Source organism: Vulpes lagopus, chromosome 17 (genome assembly GCF_018345385.1).
Source record: "Vulpes lagopus strain Blue_001 chromosome 17, ASM1834538v1, whole genome shotgun sequence".
Classification (NCBI taxonomy): domain Eukaryota; kingdom Metazoa; phylum Chordata; class Mammalia; order Carnivora; family Canidae; genus Vulpes; species Vulpes lagopus.
Genome location: NC_054840.1, coordinates 29,376,705 through 29,395,682, shown reverse-complemented (window position 1 = coordinate 29,395,682; position 18,978 = coordinate 29,376,705). Strand labels below are relative to the sequence as shown.

At 38.4% G+C, this 18,978-nt stretch overlaps 1 protein-coding gene across 5 annotated transcripts; it reads left to right on the top strand.

The window, feature by feature from the left end:
• Positions 1-2,119: 2,119 nt before the first annotated feature.
• ZNF639 (zinc finger protein 639) lies at positions 2,120-11,679 on the top strand. Of its 5 annotated transcripts, none has more exons than XM_041731938.1 (7): positions 2,120-2,397; positions 2,969-3,077; positions 5,704-5,775; positions 6,390-6,458; positions 7,734-7,844; positions 10,148-10,282; positions 10,413-11,679. In XM_041731938.1, exons 4-7 carry the CDS (start codon positions 6,401-6,403, stop codon positions 11,564-11,566), a joined length of 1,458 nt encoding a protein of 485 aa, XP_041587872.1. In that variant the 5' UTR covers positions 2,120-2,397; positions 2,969-3,077; positions 5,704-5,775; positions 6,390-6,400; the 3' UTR covers positions 11,567-11,679. The 5 variants fall into 5 exon arrangements, with proteins under 5 accessions (XP_041587872.1, XP_041587870.1, XP_041587869.1 ...); XM_041731936.1 differs by having other exon boundaries at positions 2,121-2,397; positions 2,969-3,019; XM_041731935.1 differs by lacking the exon at positions 2,120-2,397 and having other exon boundaries at positions 2,404-3,019.
• The last annotated feature ends 7,299 nt before the right edge of the window (positions 11,680-18,978 follow it).

Genomic DNA, 18,978 nt, shown 5'->3' with positions numbered 1-18,978 from the left:
TCTCCCTCTCAAATAAATAAATACAATCTTTCTTTAAAAAATGATTCAGGGGGATCCCTGGGTGGCGCAGCGGTTTGGCGCCTGCCTTTGGCCCAGGGCGCGATACTGGAGACCCGGGATCGAATCCCACATCAGGCTCCCGGTGCATGGAGCCTGCTTCTCCCTCTGCCTGTGTCTCTGCCTCTCTCTCTCTCTCTCTGTGACTATCATAAATAAATTAAAAAAAAAAATAAAAAAAAAAAATGATTCAGGGATCCCTGGGTGGTGCAGCGGTTTAGTGCCTGCCTTTGGCCCAGGGTGCGATCCTGGAGACCCAGAATCGAATCCCACGTCGGGCTCCCAGTGCATGGAGCCTGCTTCTCCCTCTGCCTGTGTCTCTGCCTCTTTCTCTCTCTCTCTCTGTCACTATCATAAATAAATAAAAATTTTTAAAAAATGATTCAATACCCCTTTGGCCAAAACTATATTAGAAGATAGCAAACTCTACAACTCCGTACTCTCTTTTGAGATTTTAGGGTCTCATCCGTGCAGCCACCACCGTCCCTTAAAAGGAAGGAAAGGAAGAGACGGATGCAAAAATGAAACTGGGGAATGTACTGCAGCTAATCAAAGTAGCCTCAGACCTGAGATTATGCTAAAGGACCAGTAAGCATTGTGATGCTCTTCTCATTTATTTCTCTGGGAAGGGAATATAGGGTGGGTTGGTTTGTTAATTCAAGTAATGTGCTGGGCTGGGGGTGGGGGGCGTGTTTGCTCTTACAGCAGAATGTTTTTAAATAAAACTTCAGCCTAGAATGTAAAGATTTTGGCAGGAGGCTACGGAGGAGCAACACAGTAACTCAAAATGATCCCATACCACCCCCTTGTGGCTTCCACTGTGTCACATCGGGGAACAGCCCAACCAGCCAAGCATGCATAGCGTTCTTCATAAATTCAACAAACACGTGTCCATTCCCTATTCGGTGGCAGGTACTAACTATACTAGAATTTTAAAATGCCACTAAATCTCTTGTACTTCATCCAGGCCATGCCAGCATTCGTGAATATTCACTTCTTCGGGCTGAGTACACACACAGAAGTTGAGGTCATAAAGACTGAGCATCGCAAATTGGTGTCTCTTTAAAATGTGGCTTTACCTTCTGGGCTAGAGGTGAAGGTATGGGAGCAAGGTCTGTGATCATTGCTCTCCAGGGTGTGGTTAGTTGTGTAGCATGCGGTGATCAGAAAAGGCACCGCGGATGTGGATGAAAAGACATCGATTGCAGCCCCTACTCTCAAAGTGACCTTGAGCACGTGATAACCCGCATGGGCCTCCTTAGTCTACTTAACAATTATTTGAAACCGGGCGCTGAGGGTACAAAGATGAGTAAGACCTAGTCGGTTTAGCGCCGCCTGCAGCCCAGGGCGTGATCCTGGAGACCCGGGATCGAGTCCCACGTCGGGCTCCCCGCATGGAGCCTGCTTCTCCCTCTACCTGTGTCTCTGCCTCTCTCTTTCTGTGTCTCTTGTGGATAAATAAATAAAATCTTAAAAAAAAAAAAAAAAGATCTAGTCTTTAGACCCTCGCTTTTCTAATGCGTTAACTGGGAGTGACAACTTCAATTCACTATCAGAGATGAAACACACGACCACACTTCTACAGGTATCTTCGTTTCTGAAACCGTGTTCACAGGTTCGCGTATGCTTGTTCGATTTAATCCTCTCCACATCTGCTCATGGGAGCTCAAAAATCCGAAAAGGAACGAAATCATCTAACCTAATCCCCTATAATTTCACATTCATTCCACCGGGATTCCTGGAGCCAAGGAAGCCCTAATAATGACTCGCGATCCTCAAGCTTTCCAGCCTCCTGCCCGTGGGCAGGGCACTCGCAGCCCAGCGTCGTTCTTTGGTGGGGCCTCGGGGAAAACCCTGAACCCGCCGTCGCCTTTCCGTGCCCGGCAGGCAGCTGCCACTCTGCGGGCGGAGCTGCCCTCGGCCGGGCCTCCCCCGTGCAAGGCCACTGTCGCGCGCCCCCTGGAGGAGCAGCCGGGTGGGAAAGGGGCCGCGAGCTGCAGCGCTAGTCCCGCTCCTCGGCGGCGGGAGGCAGGGCGGGGGCGGGGGCGGGGGCGAGTTCCGTCCGCGGCCTCGCCGGGAGCCGTTCTAGGAAGTGGAGTCACCCGCTGGGCTCCGGAGGGCCGGGACCCCGCCCGGAAGAAGCCCGCGGCGGCGCACAGGTGCCGGCAGGGGGCGCAGGCCGCCGAGCCACCCCCGGGGCTCCAGCCGGTGGTCCCTCCCAGGTCCGCTGTGCAGCGTGGCCGCGCCCCCCCCTGCCCCCCGCCCCCGCCCCCGCCCCCGTCCCCTCCCCGCCCAGTCGGCGGGCCCCTGAGGTGCGCGGCGCAGGCGCGGAGCGAGGCGGTGAGTGCGGCCGGCGAGCCTGGGCCTGGGGCCTGGCGGGCAGGGCGAGAGGCGCGCGGAGGGACGAGGGCCGCCCGGCAGCGCCCGGGAGCGCGAGGGCCCGGCGGCCCCTCCGCCCACGCTCGGGCGCCGCCGCCCCGCCGCTGCCGCTGCCGCCGCCGGGAGCTGCGCCTGGGCGGGCCGGGCGGGCCCCGCGGCCGCAGGGAGTGTGCGGGCGCAGCCTCCCGCGGAGAGGCCAGGGCAGGCCCGACGGCGCCCTTTGAAATGAAACCCTGCCTCCGTTTTCGGGCGCGGTGGCGGCGCCCCGCCAGCCGAGGCAGCCGCGACCCGCTCCCCGCACGCGCGCGCACGCGGAGGCCGCCTCGGGCCTCCGCCCGCTGCCCTCCCGCTGGCCCCTTTGGGGTCGCCTAGGCGGCCCGTGGGCCCGGCGCGTGGCCGGCGGCTCCTGCCCGACCGCCCCTCGGCGGCCCGCGGCGCCTGGGCTCGGGACCGCGGGTGCCCGGCTGGCCCCGGCCGGTGCCCTGGGCCCCTCCTCGCGGTGCTCAGACGCCCCTTCTGGTTTCTTTTTCAGTACAACCTAGGGACGCGAGTAGTTGGAAGCAGTTCATCTCATTGCAGAGAGGTAAAGAACGTGTCCTTTGGCAATGCTGACATTGGAGTCGGACGTACCGTGGCTCTAGGTCAAGACCTCTCCTGAAACGTCTTTGTGTTTGTTATTTTTTTTTTAAGATTTTATTTATTTATGCATGAGGATACACAGAGGAGAGAGAGAGGCAGAGGGAGAAGCAGGCTCCATGCAGGGAGCCCGACGTGGGACTCGACCCTGGGTCTTCAGGGTCACGCCCTGGGCGGAAGGCGGCGCTAAGCTTACGCTGAGCCACCCGGGCTGCCCATGTTTCTGTTATTTTAAACTCTGGAGAGTATATACTTATCTTGAAATGAGGGTGAAAAAGAACTTGCTTTAAAAACCTTATTGGAAAGGTGAAGGTTTTGATTGTAAATACTTGGTTTATTTTTGTACCGCTTAGAGAATGTATTAAGTGAAAGGCTGTTGATCTCTTTGATGAAGATACTGATTTTGTAGCATTTTGCACGTTGTTGAGGGGGGGGAATGACAGGTGGAGAGATGCCAATATGTATTTTGTAAGTTGCTTTTTGAAAAAAAAAAAAAGTACTGCATGTGGCATGGTGTCATTTTTGTAAATGTGAAATATATATGGATACCTTAGCATAGGAAACTGTCTAAATGTCCATCAAAATGTTAGCAGTGGTTTTTCTGCGTGAATAGATTCGAAGTGCTTAAATTACTTTCTAACCTCTTTCCTCATTTTCCTGCAGTGACATGTATTCTATGTGTAATTTATTATATGTGCTGCCAAAGCGAGGACTTATATGTGTAATTTATTAAGTGGGGAAAAGGAAGTGAATGATTAGGTCCATGAGATTCAGAATCTTCCCCATGAGAGGAAGACCAGTGAGTAAATGTTCATATGACATCTTTTAGTAAAAAGCCAAGCTTCTTCATCAGGGCAGCTATGTATACAAAAAGCACGTAAGAATATGTGCTGAAATGAAGGACAGTATTTCTGGTCTTGAGTAGGCATGTTAGCATTCATGCTAAAAGGAAGTCTGATAAATATTTGGATATTGTTCGGCCTCACGTCGTAGTCAGAGCTTCCCTCATCAAGGTGATCCTGTTCCTCTCATCTGACAGTCTGAATCCAGGCCAGCTTGCAATGTTAATTCTAATGCCATACTTGCTTTCCTTTCCTTACTTTTTCATTCTTCAAGTTGGAAAGAATTTAAAGTGTATTCTGAAATAGCAAGAGGTTACTTTAATGTTTGGCTGACAGTTTTCATTGTTCTCCCTGATAGTTTTAGAACATTTAAAACAAAGTGTAGCGCTCTGGGCTGTATAAATTCTAGAGGTGTGCAGAAGAGGTATTAGGAATAAGTCTTGAAGTTTTAGTTTATTATATAATAAGAAAATTTTTATTTTTTTAATGCACTTGTTTGGGAAGGGTTCAAGGAATGCTATTTTGTGTTCAGGTGAGCCTTTATATAGAGAGAGACTATTTCTATAAATCCACTGTCGTTGGTTTCTTTGGGTGATTCCCTTCCCTTTCTCCCAATTGGTGGTGGAATAAGAACTGGAAGATGTAACTTGCTGGTAATAGTGATTAGCAATGAAAATTACACAGAGTTGTTGGAAACTCGAGTCAGAAGACAGGCTTTTTCAGTTCTGTTCTGCTGCTTAGTTGACTGGACTTTCACTGAATCTGCTTCCTCATCAGTGAAATTGGAGTGAGTTTGATAGTAGCCCCTCAATGTACCTCACAGGATTGTTGTGAAGATCAAATAAAATAAGAGGAAAATGCCCAATAAACTAAAAAGCACTATCTTATTACTGCATGATCACATGACCTATAGCGCTAATATAGCCAGAACTTAGTGAAGTAGCAAAAACAGTGTGTGCACCTGAAGTTCCTTACCATTAAAAACAAGATGAGCTCAGTAATGATACCAAGTTATACCTGCCATGTATATTACTTTGACAGTAAGAAAAGCAGCATATAATGCTAGTGGAGAAAACATGTTTCTTTTTCTGACATCCCTTACTTGCCCACTTCTGTGAAAGAACACTAGCCTGAAATGGAAGAGGAGATGCTGATTCTGACACTAAGTTGTTACTTGAATTGGAGTAATCTCTTTATCTCCCTATTTGTTTCCAAAGTATATGCTTTAAAAATAGATCTTTATTCAATTCTAACCCTACCACTTATTAAGAGTTGCCTTGACTTAATTTTACTATGCCTCAGTTTCCTCATCCGTAAAAGGTAAATAATTTTGAGAGGATACTGTATATTTTTCATGTTACAGGATTAAATAAGATAAAGTATGTGCACAGCCTGGCACATGATAGGTGTTAAATAAATGGTCATTGTTCTTATATTGTTAAATAATCTATAAGAACTTAGTATAAAGTCTGATTTGGTTCACTTTCATTGTATTTGCTTTCATTATGGCTGAATAAATGAATCAGATTTATATTCCTATTTTGCTGTTAAATTATAGCTTAAGCTTTAGAAAGTAAATTCATTTCAAAGAACAATGACACATGTATACACTCACATAGTTATCAGTTTTTAGTGCTTAATACAGTATATTCAAAAGATTATTTATACTTGAGTTAATTCCGTGTAACTTTGCAGTTAATTAAAGACCTGGTGCCATTGTATTTTTGAGTCTCAGAAGTGAGCTACATTTTCGCTTGTATGACTTCTGTCGTGTTTTTTTTTTCTACAGGCATTTTTTACCATCTGTGAAAACTTCCCTGTAATTCATTTCTCCTCCCTACAGTATTAAGAATTATACCATGTAAGTGGAATGTGGAAAACCAATTAACCAATTTTATAAGAGTCCATGGGAATCTGATCATTTAAAAATTAAACAAAAGTTGCTACCTGCTTTGTTGAATATGACCTTACAAGTAAGAAAAGTATTTTTTTCCTTGGAAATTATATTCTGAGCTTCTACATGATGAATATATTTTCTGGAAGTTGGGGATAGATACAGATTTGTGACAATATTTTTTAAGGAAATATATACACCTTTAGCTTGAAAACTGCATCAAAATACTCCCAGTTATAAGAAATGTACTTGTTTTATTCTTAAAAAGATGCCATAGCACCAATTTTTTAAAATAAAAAATAAGAGTATAGCTTAGTGTAATTATCCAGTTCTCACAATTACATCAACATCTGAAGTGGACTTCTCAACCTCACCAAGAAAAAAGATTTTGGTGTCCTGCCTTTAAACTTGATCAGAAAAAATAAACCCAAAATATAAATGGAGGCATTTCTCTTACAAAGTAGATTTTCAAGTGGCACACACATTTCTTATTACCAATAAATTCTTTGTTTAGAATGAATTTCTATAAAATATTAACAATCTTTATTTGTGGTATTTTTGTTAAATTTTTCCATTTTTAGATTGAAAAGATATGAATGAATATCCTAAAAAAAGAAAAAGGAAGACATTACACCCTTCTCGTTACTCAGGTCAGTGATTATTTTAAAGTTGGACCCTGGATTCATTCCCATGCAATTACATTTTTATCCATTTTCTCATAAATGATCAGATAACAGTTAAATATCTGGGTCAATTTTTAGGTAAGAGAAAACTTCAAGTTCTCTGAATGTATATTCATCTGTCTACCATGTGCTAGGCACACATCAGAACTTTACAGACATTATTTAATACTTACAACTTAATGGTTGAAAGATACTTAAAATTAGATATCCAAAGTTCCACACTTACACAGCATAATTGGGATTTGTGTAATTCCAAGCTTGTTCTTCATGTACAGCATTAACCTTGATGGAAGATATTTGGATTATTGGGGAATTTTTTTTTTTATCCTGTACATTATTTTCAGAAATATGAACTTTATTTTTATTGTGTTCCTTTGGGTCCTCTAGTTGAGGTTGGCCCTGCTATCTTGGCAGTAAGAAAGGTCTTTGACTTCACTCATATGTGGAATTTAAGAAACAAAACAGGAGTATAGGGGAAGAGAGGGAAAAATAAAACAAGACAAAATCAGAGATTTAAGAGACTCAATCACAGGAGACAAACAGGGTTGTTGGAGGGGAGGAGGAGCGGGGATGGGGTAACTTGGGTGATATACATTAAGGAGGGCACATGATGTAATGAATACTGGGTGTTATATAAGACTGATGAATCACTGAATTCTTCCTTTGAAACTAATAATATACTATATGTTAATTGATTTTAAATAAATTTTTTAAGAAGAAAATAAAGTATATGTTAGTGAAAAAAAGAGGTCTTAGTGGCCACCTGTAACTAATCTCACATATATATATATTTAAGACAGTCTCTGGCATACCTGTTAGCCTACCCAAGCTACACATTCTTCGTATCTGAGGAAATTAAACCTGGTTCACTGTCTGAGAATGTCTGTATGCCTTTTGCTTTCTCTTCAGCACATGGCAGATCTTCTTGGTAGTCAATTCAATGTTTATAACTTATAGAATTCTGACAGGCAAATCTATCTTTGTGTGCTTCAAGTGCTATTTTGTAAATCGTGTAGTTTGTGGTTTTTTCAAAGCTCAGTGTCAATATCAGATCTGAAATATAGAAGCTTTCAGAATTGAGGGAAATATTAATACTTTATTACAAATTTGAAAGTGTATATGTTAAGGGATGGCTGTTATTAACTGTATATATATTTACTTGAAAGTTTTAAAATTTTGCTCTTAAAAAAAAATTAAAAAAATAAATAAATAAATAAAATAAAATTTTGCTCTTATTTTCAGATTCCTCTGGAATAAGCAGGATTGCAGATGGATTCAATGGAATTTTTTCTGATCATTGTTATAGTGTTTGTTCTATGAGACAACCAGACTTAAAATATTTTGACAACAAAGGTATATATAATATTTTCCAAAATATCCTTTAAGTTGTATTTTTATATTCTTGAGAATGTGGGTAAAAGTTATGACTTCTAAATGGGCAAGTATTCAAATTTGTCTAAATGTAGGGAAATGAGGTTCTTATAAGAAAGCAAATATGAATGTTTAATTTTTAACATTATTTTAGACCTATATATAAAAAAGCACAGTGTCCTAAGCCTATTTTAGGTGGCCAGGAATAAGTAGAAAATCAAGACTGACCTGGAGTTGGGAGCATATTTATGATGAAAGGTTAGGAACAGTGCTATACACAGTTCTTCCACTAAGGTATAGTCCAGAAGGCTAAATGGAAGGAACAAAGGATGAAGGGTTTGATGTTTTTCAGTCTTGCATCTTGTATTGACTCTTTTCAAGAGCATTGAATAATGATAACAACTTGCATTTATTCTTTCTTTGTGACCATCAAAACTGCCAATTTCCTTGAGCTCCTATCATAGACACAGAAACACAATTAAAAAAAAAAAAAAAAACAAGGAGTTGGAGACATTTGCATAAACTCATGTTTGGCTTAATAGAGACACAGATGGTTACATATAGAGACATTTATAGATGTCTGTGCGTACATAGCAATGTATACGCATTTTTACTCTGTTAGCTGAGAAGGCCTAAAAGAAATGACACCCCAGTAGGAGTGAGCCCAGATTTTGATTTCTAAAACCATTCTCCAGTAAAAACTATTACTTAGAGAAGTGGCTGATTCTAATTCTGAGGCAGGAAATATATATAAGATACAGGTATACCAAAGGAACACAGGAGCCAAGTAAAAGAGATCCCAGTAGCCAAAGCTGAAACAATTTGAGGGGGAAAAAAAAAGAATTATCACCCAAAGCATAAAATATATATTCTTGAGTCCATACTGATGTGATTGAATGAATGAATAAACAAGAAAATCTACAGAAGAATTCCAAATTATTTATGTGGGTACTCCTCCCTCAAGGAGGTAGAACATAACTCTCCACTTCTTAAATGAGGATTGCATACTGGGACTTCCTTCCTCGTATGCAGGGAATATGGAAAGTAAAAGAGTGACTTTACATCAGAGAAACCTGACTGTTGTGATGGCAGTTTGCCTCTCTGGTCTACCTCTATTAACCCATAATCCCAGTCTAATCATGAAAAAAACATTTCATTAATGGGACACCCTGCAAAATTCCTGACCTGTACTCCTCAAAACTATCATGGTCATCAAAAACAAGGAAAGTCAGAGAAACTGTCACAGCTAACAGTATCCTAGAGGGAGATGATAGCTAAATGTAATGTGGAATTTTAGGATCTTGAAACAGGAAAAGAACATTAGGTAAAAACTAAGGAAATCAGCTTAAGTGTGGACTTGAGTTGATATCACCTTACCAATATTGGATATTGATTGGAACAAATGTACCCTATTGTTATAAGAGAATGGAGAAACTGGACGGTCTGGGCGGCTCAGCAGTTTAGCGCCACCTTCAGCCCAGGGCGTGATCCTGGAGACCCGAGATAGAGTCCCGCATTGGGTTCCCAAGCATGGAGCCTGTTTCTCCCTCTGCCTGTGTCTCTGCCTCTCCCTCTCTCTGTGTCTCTCGTGAATAAATAAATAAAATCTTAAAAGAAAAAAAAAAGAGAATGGAGAAACGGAATGCAGGATATATGAGAATTCTCTGTACTCTCCAAATTTTTTCTGGGAACTTCTAAAAAATCTTTTTTTTTTTTTTTTAATTTTTTTTAAGATTTTATTTTTTACACAGAGAGAGAGAGGCAGAGACACAGGCAGAGGAAAAAGCAGGCTCCATGCAGGGAACCTGATGTGGGACTCAATACCGGGACTCCAGGATCACGCCCTAGGCTGAAGGCAGGCGCTATACCGCTGAGCCACCCAGGGATTCCCTTAAAAAATAAATCTATTAAAAACAGCAGTGACATGATTTGCAGCCCAGTTTTTTATGACCTGTACTTCAGTTTCCCCATGCTAAATTTAACATTGGGACTAGGCTTAGGGAATACACTCTTATTCAGACTTAGTAATTTAAACTTAAAATTCCTAAGTAATTTTAAAAAGTATATTCTAGTCCAAATGGGGCATGGAAGCAAAAGCAGTTGATTATTTGGACAGATTTCTTTGTGTGTGACTGATACAAGGATAACATCCATTTTCTGACTAAATCTAAGTCCTTTAGTTCCTATTGGAATTCAAAGTTATATTTAAAACATTTAGTGCTTTGTTTAATAACAATTAATAGTTAATGCTTTGATATAAATAATAAGTATTTTTCTTTTTACAGATGATGATTCTGATGCAGAAACATCAAATGACTTGCCAAAATTTACAGATGGGATCAAGGCCAGAAGTAGAAACCAGAACTACCTGGTTCCCAGCCCTGTACTTAGAATTCTAGACCACACTGCCTTTTCTACAGGTTAGGGAAACCAGTTAATAGCATTTGCTTATTTTATGTAGATTCATGGAAAAATAATGTATAAAATAAATGTTTTGCCAGTTATTCAATAGGTCTTATTTAGTAATAATGGACTTGTTACATTTTTCAGAAAAATCTGCTGATATTGAAATTTGTGATGAAGAGTGTGACTCACCTGAGTCAGTCAACCAACAAGCTCAAGAGGAGAGTCCTATAGAAGTTCACACTGCTGAAGATGTTCCAATTGCTGCAGAAGTGCACGCAATTTCTGAAGATTATGATCTAGAGACCGAAAACAATTCCTCAGAGAGTCTCCAAGACCAAACTGATGAAGAGCCACCAGCTAAACTTTGCAAAATTCTAGATAAGAGCCAGGCTTTGAATGTGACTGCCCAACAGAAATGGCCTTTACTGAGAGCTAATAGCAGTGGCCTCTATAAGTGTGAACTTTGTGAGTTCAACAGCAAATATTTTTCTGATTTAAAGCAGCATATGATCCTGAAGCATAAGCGTACTGATTCAAATGTGTGTCGAGTATGCAAGGAGAGTTTTTCTACTAACATGCTTTTGATCGAACATGCCAAACTGCATGAAGAGGATCCCTACATTTGTAAATACTGTGATTATAAAACAGTAATTTTTGAGAACCTCAGCCAGCACATTGCAGACACCCATTTTAGTGACCACCTCTACTGGTGTGAGCAGTGTGATGTACAGTTCTCATCAAGCAGTGAACTCTACCTACATTTCCAGGAGCACAGCTGTGACGAACAGTACTTGTGTCAGTTTTGTGAACATGAAACGAATGATCCGGAAGACTTGCATAGCCATGTGGTAAATGAACACGCATGTAAATTAATTGAGTTAAGTGATAAGTATAATAATGGAGCACATGGACAGTACAGCCTGTTAAGCAAAATTACCTTTGACAAATGTAAAAACTTCTTTGTGTGTCAAGTATGTGGTTTTCGGAGTAGACTTCATACAAATGTTAACAGGCATGTTGCTATTGAACATACTAAAATTTTTCCTCATGTTTGTGATGACTGTGGGAAAGGCTTTTCAAGTATGCTAGAATATTGCAAACATTTAAATTCACATTTATCTGAAGGGATTTATTTATGTCAATACTGTGAATATTCAACAGGACAAATTGAAGATCTTAAAATTCATCTGGATTTCAAGCATTCAGCTGACTTACCTCATAAATGTAGTGACTGCTTGATGAGGTTTGGAAATGAGAGGGAATTAATAAGTCACCTTCCAGTCCATGAGACAACTTGATTATTTAGCTGCCACAATGTTAATGTAAAATAATAAAAATTTTTGGATATGTTAAATGGATGATTTTGAACACAACTTATGAGAATTGCTTTTAACAAGATTTTTTTAATTGTCCAATTTTCTTGGCATTGCTACATTTTTTCAGTATACAAGGGTATGTGAATGTGGTATTTTCAGTGTATGGTAGTTTTAACCAGTCTTGGTGTCTGTTGTCTTGTTTCTTACATAAGCTTTGATTTCATGAATTGATGGAAAACATGTACTAAAGAAACTAGACTATATTTTTCCTTCCGTAACCATGGGTGCTATTAACTTTTTTAAACTCAAGACAAACTCAGTTTTTCACGTATGAAATCATTACTGCGCTATCAAAACTTAAATGCAACATACCATACAATTAAGTTCTCTGATCTTCCTATTAATAAGAACCCAGACGCTCCTCTTGATTCCCCATCAGGAATTACCCCTAAGACTATCAGTGGACTCTCCACCCTGCATAATTCTTTTAATAACACTAGGAGGCAAGTGTTATAGTAGGAAGGGAAGATCCAGTTTTGTTGGCAGTCTTTTTTTTTTTTTTTTATGTTTTTAATTCTCATTCTATTTTAGCCCCTATCTACAAATTAAATGATTTAAGATGGGAATGAGGAGGAACACGTAAGGGTTTAGACAATAAAAAGTAAAATTTCATAACAACCTTTTCACAATTCATTTTCAGTTACGCAAAGTGAGCCCAAACTGCTGATGTCAAATCATTTATTGACTGAGAAAACCTACTATTAATATAGCATTAGGAAGATATGGGAGATAAAATGTTCTAGCCTTTCTTTGTCTAGTTGATGGCTGTCTTCACATTCACTCTGTATGCAAGTCTAACTCCCCTTTTTATAAGGTCACCACTCATACTGGATTAGGGCTAATCTAATGACCATATTTTAACCTAGTAAAGACCCTGTCCCCAAATATGGTCATATTTGGAGGTACTGGGGCTCAGGACTTCAACATATATGGATTGGGGGATAGGAGAAACAGATATAATCACAATTCAATAGTAGCTTCTTATAAAGTATCACAAAGATATGATTTTGTCTATCGTACTCTAATAAACACTGCTGCTAACAGTATTGTTCAGGAATACTGATTTAGTTGAAGAGATCCATTTACAACCTATGGTTTCCCCACTACCAGAACCATGGAAATTTAGTCTATTTTGAGAATGGTGACAGCAACAAGTTTTTTCCGATCATTTTTAGCTCTACTATTGTCATATGTGCATAATTTTATTCCTAGAAACTCATCTGATTGGAACATTCCAGATAGAGCTACCTGATAGAAATATTTCTGTGGAGACTTAGAGTGGTTTAATCTAGAAGAGAACCTTAGAAATCAACTGGTCTAAACCTAGTCCGCTAAAGTTTCTTGTAGAAAGAGGCCAAGGTCACAAAACCAGTTGTAGCAGACAGGAGTGGAATCTAAATTATTTGGCTTCCAGTCTAATAATGTTTCCATTACAGCATGTAACATTAAAATCTAAGCTTTGTCCTTGGGGTGTTTTTCATGACTACTTAACCTAGCTGTTCTGCTACCTTCTTGGTAATTCTGTTTTTATGTCTTTTTTATATACATCCACTTTTAAGAATTTTATTTTTAGGAAACTGAATAATGCCTTCGTGGGTTTGTTTTCCAATTTTATATTGCTTTACATTTGATCACATTAATAATCAAAATGACTAATGAAACCTCAAGATATTAATCCAAGTTTTACAACCATATAATTTTGTACTTTTTGGTAAATCTGCTTCTTGAGGCCATATTCCACAGACAGTTTGTCCAATAAAAACCTTTTTGCTTTGGCTCAACTTTGAAATAAGTCAATGACACCCATAAATTGCTTGGGTAGATAGTTTATATTTTTAGTTTAAAGAACTTTGAAAAAACAACCCTACCTAAAAAGATTTTTCTAACTGCTTCTGGGTTTTTTTCCCCTTCAAAAACAAACATTTCCACTGTAAATTCTCTTGTAAATTTTCTAGTTATGCCATTTTAAGTCCCCTCTCTAAGATTTCCTGAATGTGTGTCCTCACATATTAACCAGTTTCTCCATTTCACATGGCCCATGGCCTATTATTGTTAGGTGATTGCTGAGTTGTTGGCAGATGTAGTATATATGTAAGGTGGTGGGGTTTTTTTTCAATACTAACACTATTCCTAATTTTAAAATCTGATTTGCAAAGCATTGTATTAATTCCGGGCACTTTACCATTAACCTTACCTTGCTTGTTTTGTCAGTATTACTACCTTTTGCAAGAAGTTTAATATATGTTTCCCAAATTACTATGATTCATTTTCAATGGAATTTTAATGCCTAAAAAGCACTATGACTTCTACAAATTTGAAAAAGCTAATAAAAATCAAATGACCACAATCCCCTTGGGAAACAGATTGCGTTACCAAAAAATCAATACTCGTTAAGAATTTAAGTCAAAACAAATAGTTAAGACCAAACATTAATTCCAATGGAGAAACAAATTTGGTTGGTCAGGTTTATCCTATAATTAACACAGTCTCATTCCCTCAAATTGAGATGAAATTTGAGGATACATATTCCTTTGCCTACAACTTTCAGTGTTGATGACTGAAGATAGAGTATCTACAAGAGTTTTTGTTCATGACATTTAGATTATTGATCTACATATAACTCCTTGTATTGGTTTAGCTTTCCATAAATTAATCTTTTAAGAGAACATTCAAATCTAAGAGAAAGAAATGTGTACATTTGGGTTGTAAAATATAAATTCATAAAGCTAAAAGTTGTCATGTAATTTACATTAATTTATATGACAAGCTTCAATTTGTCAAGCTTCAATTTTTAAAAACTAAAAATTTTAAGACAGTTGTTTGAAGCTACTTCATACCAGCAATCAAAAAAAATAATTTTCTGGATAAAAACTTCCCGTATTAAAGTATTAATCACCACAACTTCCTTAAGTTCATTCTCCTTAGTAATCTTAGTGTTAAATTGGTAACTACCCAAACCCAAAAAAAATCACATTTATGACAAGCTATTTCTTCATCCTAAAAGGGAAATTTTGTGGGGGCTCCTTGCTGGCTCAATTAGAGCATGAGACTCTTGATCTCAAGGTTGTGAGTTCAAGCCCCATGTTGGATATAGAGATTACTTAAAAATAAGATCCTTTTAAAAATGAAATAATTTTTTCAAATTGCTACATAGGAATATTATCTACTAGTAGTATTCCCACAGTTTAAGAAGGGTGATTATTTACAGTGTTTTTTTAAACTTTTTAAGTTTCTTTTTTTTTTTAAGATTTTATTTATTCATGAGAGACACAGATTGAGAGGCAGAGACATAGGCAGAGGAAGAAGCTCCCTGTGGGGAGCCCAATGTGGGACTGATCCCAGGATCCTGGGATCACGACCTGAGCAGATGCTCAAACACTGAGCTGCCTAGGTGCCCTATTTAGTTTTTTTTTAAAGGAATTTGTTACTTATAAATGTTATTTTTGGTCTTAAAAAGGCAAATAAAACTTGGATAGTCTTTTGTCTTGCTATAAATATTGAGCTGAATTACTTAGACTCTGAGAAATGTAATGAAAAGTATGTTTTGAATGAAAACTCAAAGTTTTCTAGTTTTTTCATCTTACCCAGATAGTGTCCACTATCAAAAAACATAGTTGAAATAACTGATAACTTTGTTTGCCCTTCTTTTCAGAATAACCTGAGAGCAGGAATTGGAATCATATCCACCAAATGTAATTTCTGGTGGGTATTTTTTTTTTCCTTATTTAATCCTCTGTTGAAAGGCCATTCACCATTCTGCTCTGAATTTGAATTGACTAAAGTTTGAATCAAAAAAACTTCCCGTATTAAATTCTCTTTTCCTGTCTACCCTGTTCATTTTATTTAGGATTACCTATTCTTTTTATGGCATTATTCATGTTTCTAAAACATATTCCTCAAACAAAATCTATGGTTGATTACCTTCATCTTTGGAACTCTTCTGCACCTCATTTGAGTCTCCAGAAAGTCTCTTAATATTCAAGTTTTCCCAATTAACAGAATGAGGGTAAATATGTTTTCTTTACTTCTATCCTCCAACCTGTTAAGTTACTTCCTTCACACCATATACCACATCACTCGTTCTATGCCCTATAAATATTTTACATGTTCCTGTCTAACAGCAGTTTGGCTGTACTGAATTTATATATTTCAGCATATCTATCTTGAATTTTAGGAAGCAGAATATCATGGCATAGATCTTAATAAATACTTCTTTATGGTCACAAGATTATAGTGAAGTTCCTTATGTCATTGATTCATTGTCCTTTACTGAATAATTAAAATACTGAGGCAGAGGAATTAACCTAGAATGACAGAATGTTAGTTTGTCTGGGAGGGATCTCAGAGGTCATCTAATCCAGACTCATAAACTGCACAACATATAAAAATAATTGTATGTGGCACAAGTTTTATTTTCACGGTTCATGTTTATAAACTATGTTAATTGTCACATCAAATCTGATTCATGAATATCTTTTCTTAGGACAAAACATTTTTTTAAGAAAATAGCAAATTGATTTGAAGAAAAATATGAAACAAATAATGACACATGCACATGGAAAAAGTTGGGTAGGTGATACATGAAAGACTAAAATTTGAGGATACAGGGATCCCTGGATGGCTCAGTGGTTTCGTGCCTACCTTTGGTCCAGGGCGTGGTCCTGGAGACCTGGGATGGAGTCCCACATCGGGCTCCCTGCATGGAGCCTGCTTCTTCCTCTGCCTGTGTCTCTGTCTCTCTCTGTGTGTCTCTCATGAATAAATAAATAAAATCTTTAAAAAAAATGAGGAGACAAAATTCTTATCTAAGCTTCAAAATTTTTTCTTTAGAAAAAGTTAAAATGTACTCTATTTTTTCCCCCACAAAATGTTATACTAGACATCTGAGGAGAGAAAATGACAGGTTGGAGAGTACTGGACCAAAACATGAGTGATTTTTAATCCCTGTTTGCCAGCTAAATTATGTGACTATAACCATGGACCGTAGATGTAATGTTGCTAAATTTTTCTCAAACAGTCCGTGGACTCTGCAACTCCTTAACAATTTCTATTTCACTACTCTTCAATTTAACAAATAGCTATGGAATATCTACTATTAAGCCATGTGCTTAGGAATATGAGGATAAATAAACTATGGTTCTTGTCCTCAAAGACTTTTACCATATAAAGCAGGAAACTGTCACATTTCTGAAGTCAATTCAGTTAAATATCAGAGTGAGTGATTTCTGCATTTCTAAGTATTTGTTTTATGTGCAAGGCTAGCAGAACATTCTTGTACGTGTTGAGGTGTTTTGGGTTTGTTTTGGGTTTCTTTGCGGGTGTGTGGGTGAGTTGAGTTATATATACACATAATATACTTGTGATTAAATACTTCCAAAATATTATACAAAATTGCTAAAGTTTATATTTCCATCAGTAGATCATATTTCCCTACAACAAAAATTAGTATCATGGGCAGCCCAGGTGACTCAGTGGTTTAGCGGTGCCTTCAGCCCAGGGCCAGATCCTGGAGACCTGGGATCAAGTCCCGCATGGAACTCCCTGCATGGAGCCTGCTTCTCCCTTTGCCTGCGTCTCTGCCTCTCTCTCTCTCTCTCTCTCTCTCTCTCTGTCTCTCATGAATAAATAAAATCTTAAAAAAAAAAAAAAAAAAAAAAGCATGTAACTCTGGGATCCCTGGGTGGCTCAGTGGTTTAGAGCCTGCCTTTGGCCCAGGGTGTGATCCTGGAGTCCCAGGATCAAGTCCCACGTCGGGCTCCCTGCATGGAGCCTGTTTCTCCCTCTGCCTGTGTCTCTGCCTCTCTCTGTGTCTCTTGTGAATAAATAAAATCTTTAAAAAAAAATTAGTATCATACCACTTTTTAATTTTCTGCAAATCTGAGGGGCATAAAGTAGTACATTATTATTGTTTGAATTTGCATTATCAGATCACTAAAAGGATTTAAAATATCTTAATATGCTTATGAGACATTTTGATTTCTTATTTTGTGAACTGCCCCTCCTGGTTGACTTCCAAAAGTTCTTAGTAAATTTTAAATATCAGTCCTTTCTTTGTTTTCTATATACATTGAAAAAAAAAAAATCCCAGATTGTTAGCTCTTACTAATGTCTTTTGTTGAACAGAAATCTTTAATGTAGATAGATCTGTTATATTTTCCCTTTACTAGTTGTGCTTTCTGCATCTTGTCTACAGAACCCTAACCCCAATATCATAAAATTATTTTCCTATGTTTTCTCCTAATAATTTTCTGTTTATACCTTGCCTGTCCAGGTCTGAGTTTCTCTGTGTGTTGGTAAGATTCAAGTTGTTGTTGTATCATTCAAATGAACCAGTTTCCCTAATACTATTTATTAAGTCATTCATCTTCCCTCAGTATGCATACCAATTTTATCATATATCAAATGCCATGGGCATAACTGGCATATGAGTCTGTGTCTATACTCATTATATTTCTCTGTTCTAGCAACAGTACCCCAGGATTTAATAGTTATAGTGTGCTTAAAATATTAGGGCTTTACAACGTATCTTAGTATCGGGTGGTATAAATTTATTCCCTCTACTCTTCTTTGGGAGAATTGTGCTAGTCATTGACACTTTTTCTTCTTCTGTGTAAATTTAGGATTAGCTCCAGTTCTTTTTTTTTTTTTTAAAGATTATTTATTTACTCATAGAGACACACACACAGAGAGAGGCAGAGAGAGAGAAGCAGGCACCATGCAGAGAGCCTGACATGGAACTCAATCCAGGGTCTCCAGGATCACACCCTCAGCTGCAGGCAGCACTAAACCACTGCGCCACCGGGGCCGCCCAGATTAGTTCTGGTTCTATCTAAAGTCTGTAATTGCATTAAAATTATAAATCATTTTAGAGAGAATTAACATCTTTACAACATTAAAACCTTTCCTTTTGTAAATATTGTATATATCTCCATTTACTCAGGTCTCTTTTTAATGTTCTTTTGAATTTTTTTCATGAAGGTCATATTTAGTTTTTAAGTCAATGCCTTGATTCTTTACAGTTTGGGTTGCTTTAGCATGCTTATTTTCTAATGGGTTATTACGGGTATATAGGAAGGCTTCTGGTTTTTTAAACATTGATTTTGTATATAGACACCTTTTCAGGTTCTAGTCTTCTTAGTTCTAATAGGTATCTTTGCTCAATTTTTAATGTAAATAATCATATAATCTGCTATGAATGACATAAACTTAAGGAATTAAGTGTCCTTAATAGCTCTTTTATCTTATCACAGAATTTGGTTGTAACTTTATTTAGTAATAATAATGAGCACCTTTTTTAAAAGATTTTATTTATTTATTTGAAAACAAGACAAAAT

What these genes read in the sequence shown, in the direction of transcription:
- ZNF639 (XM_041731938.1), top strand. Translation starts at nt 6,401, where the DNA reads ATGAATGAATATCCTAAAAAAAGAAAAAGGAAGACATTACACCCTTCT. An exon ending in ACACCCTTCTCGTTACTCAG is followed by an intron (nt 6,459 to 7,733) that starts GTCAGTGATTAT and finishes TCTTATTTTCAG; the next exon opens with ATTCCTCTGGAATAAGCAGG. An exon ending in AAAATATTTTGACAACAAAG is followed by an intron (nt 7,845 to 10,147) that starts GTATATATAATA and finishes TTCTTTTTACAG; the next exon opens with ATGATGATTCTGATGCAGAA.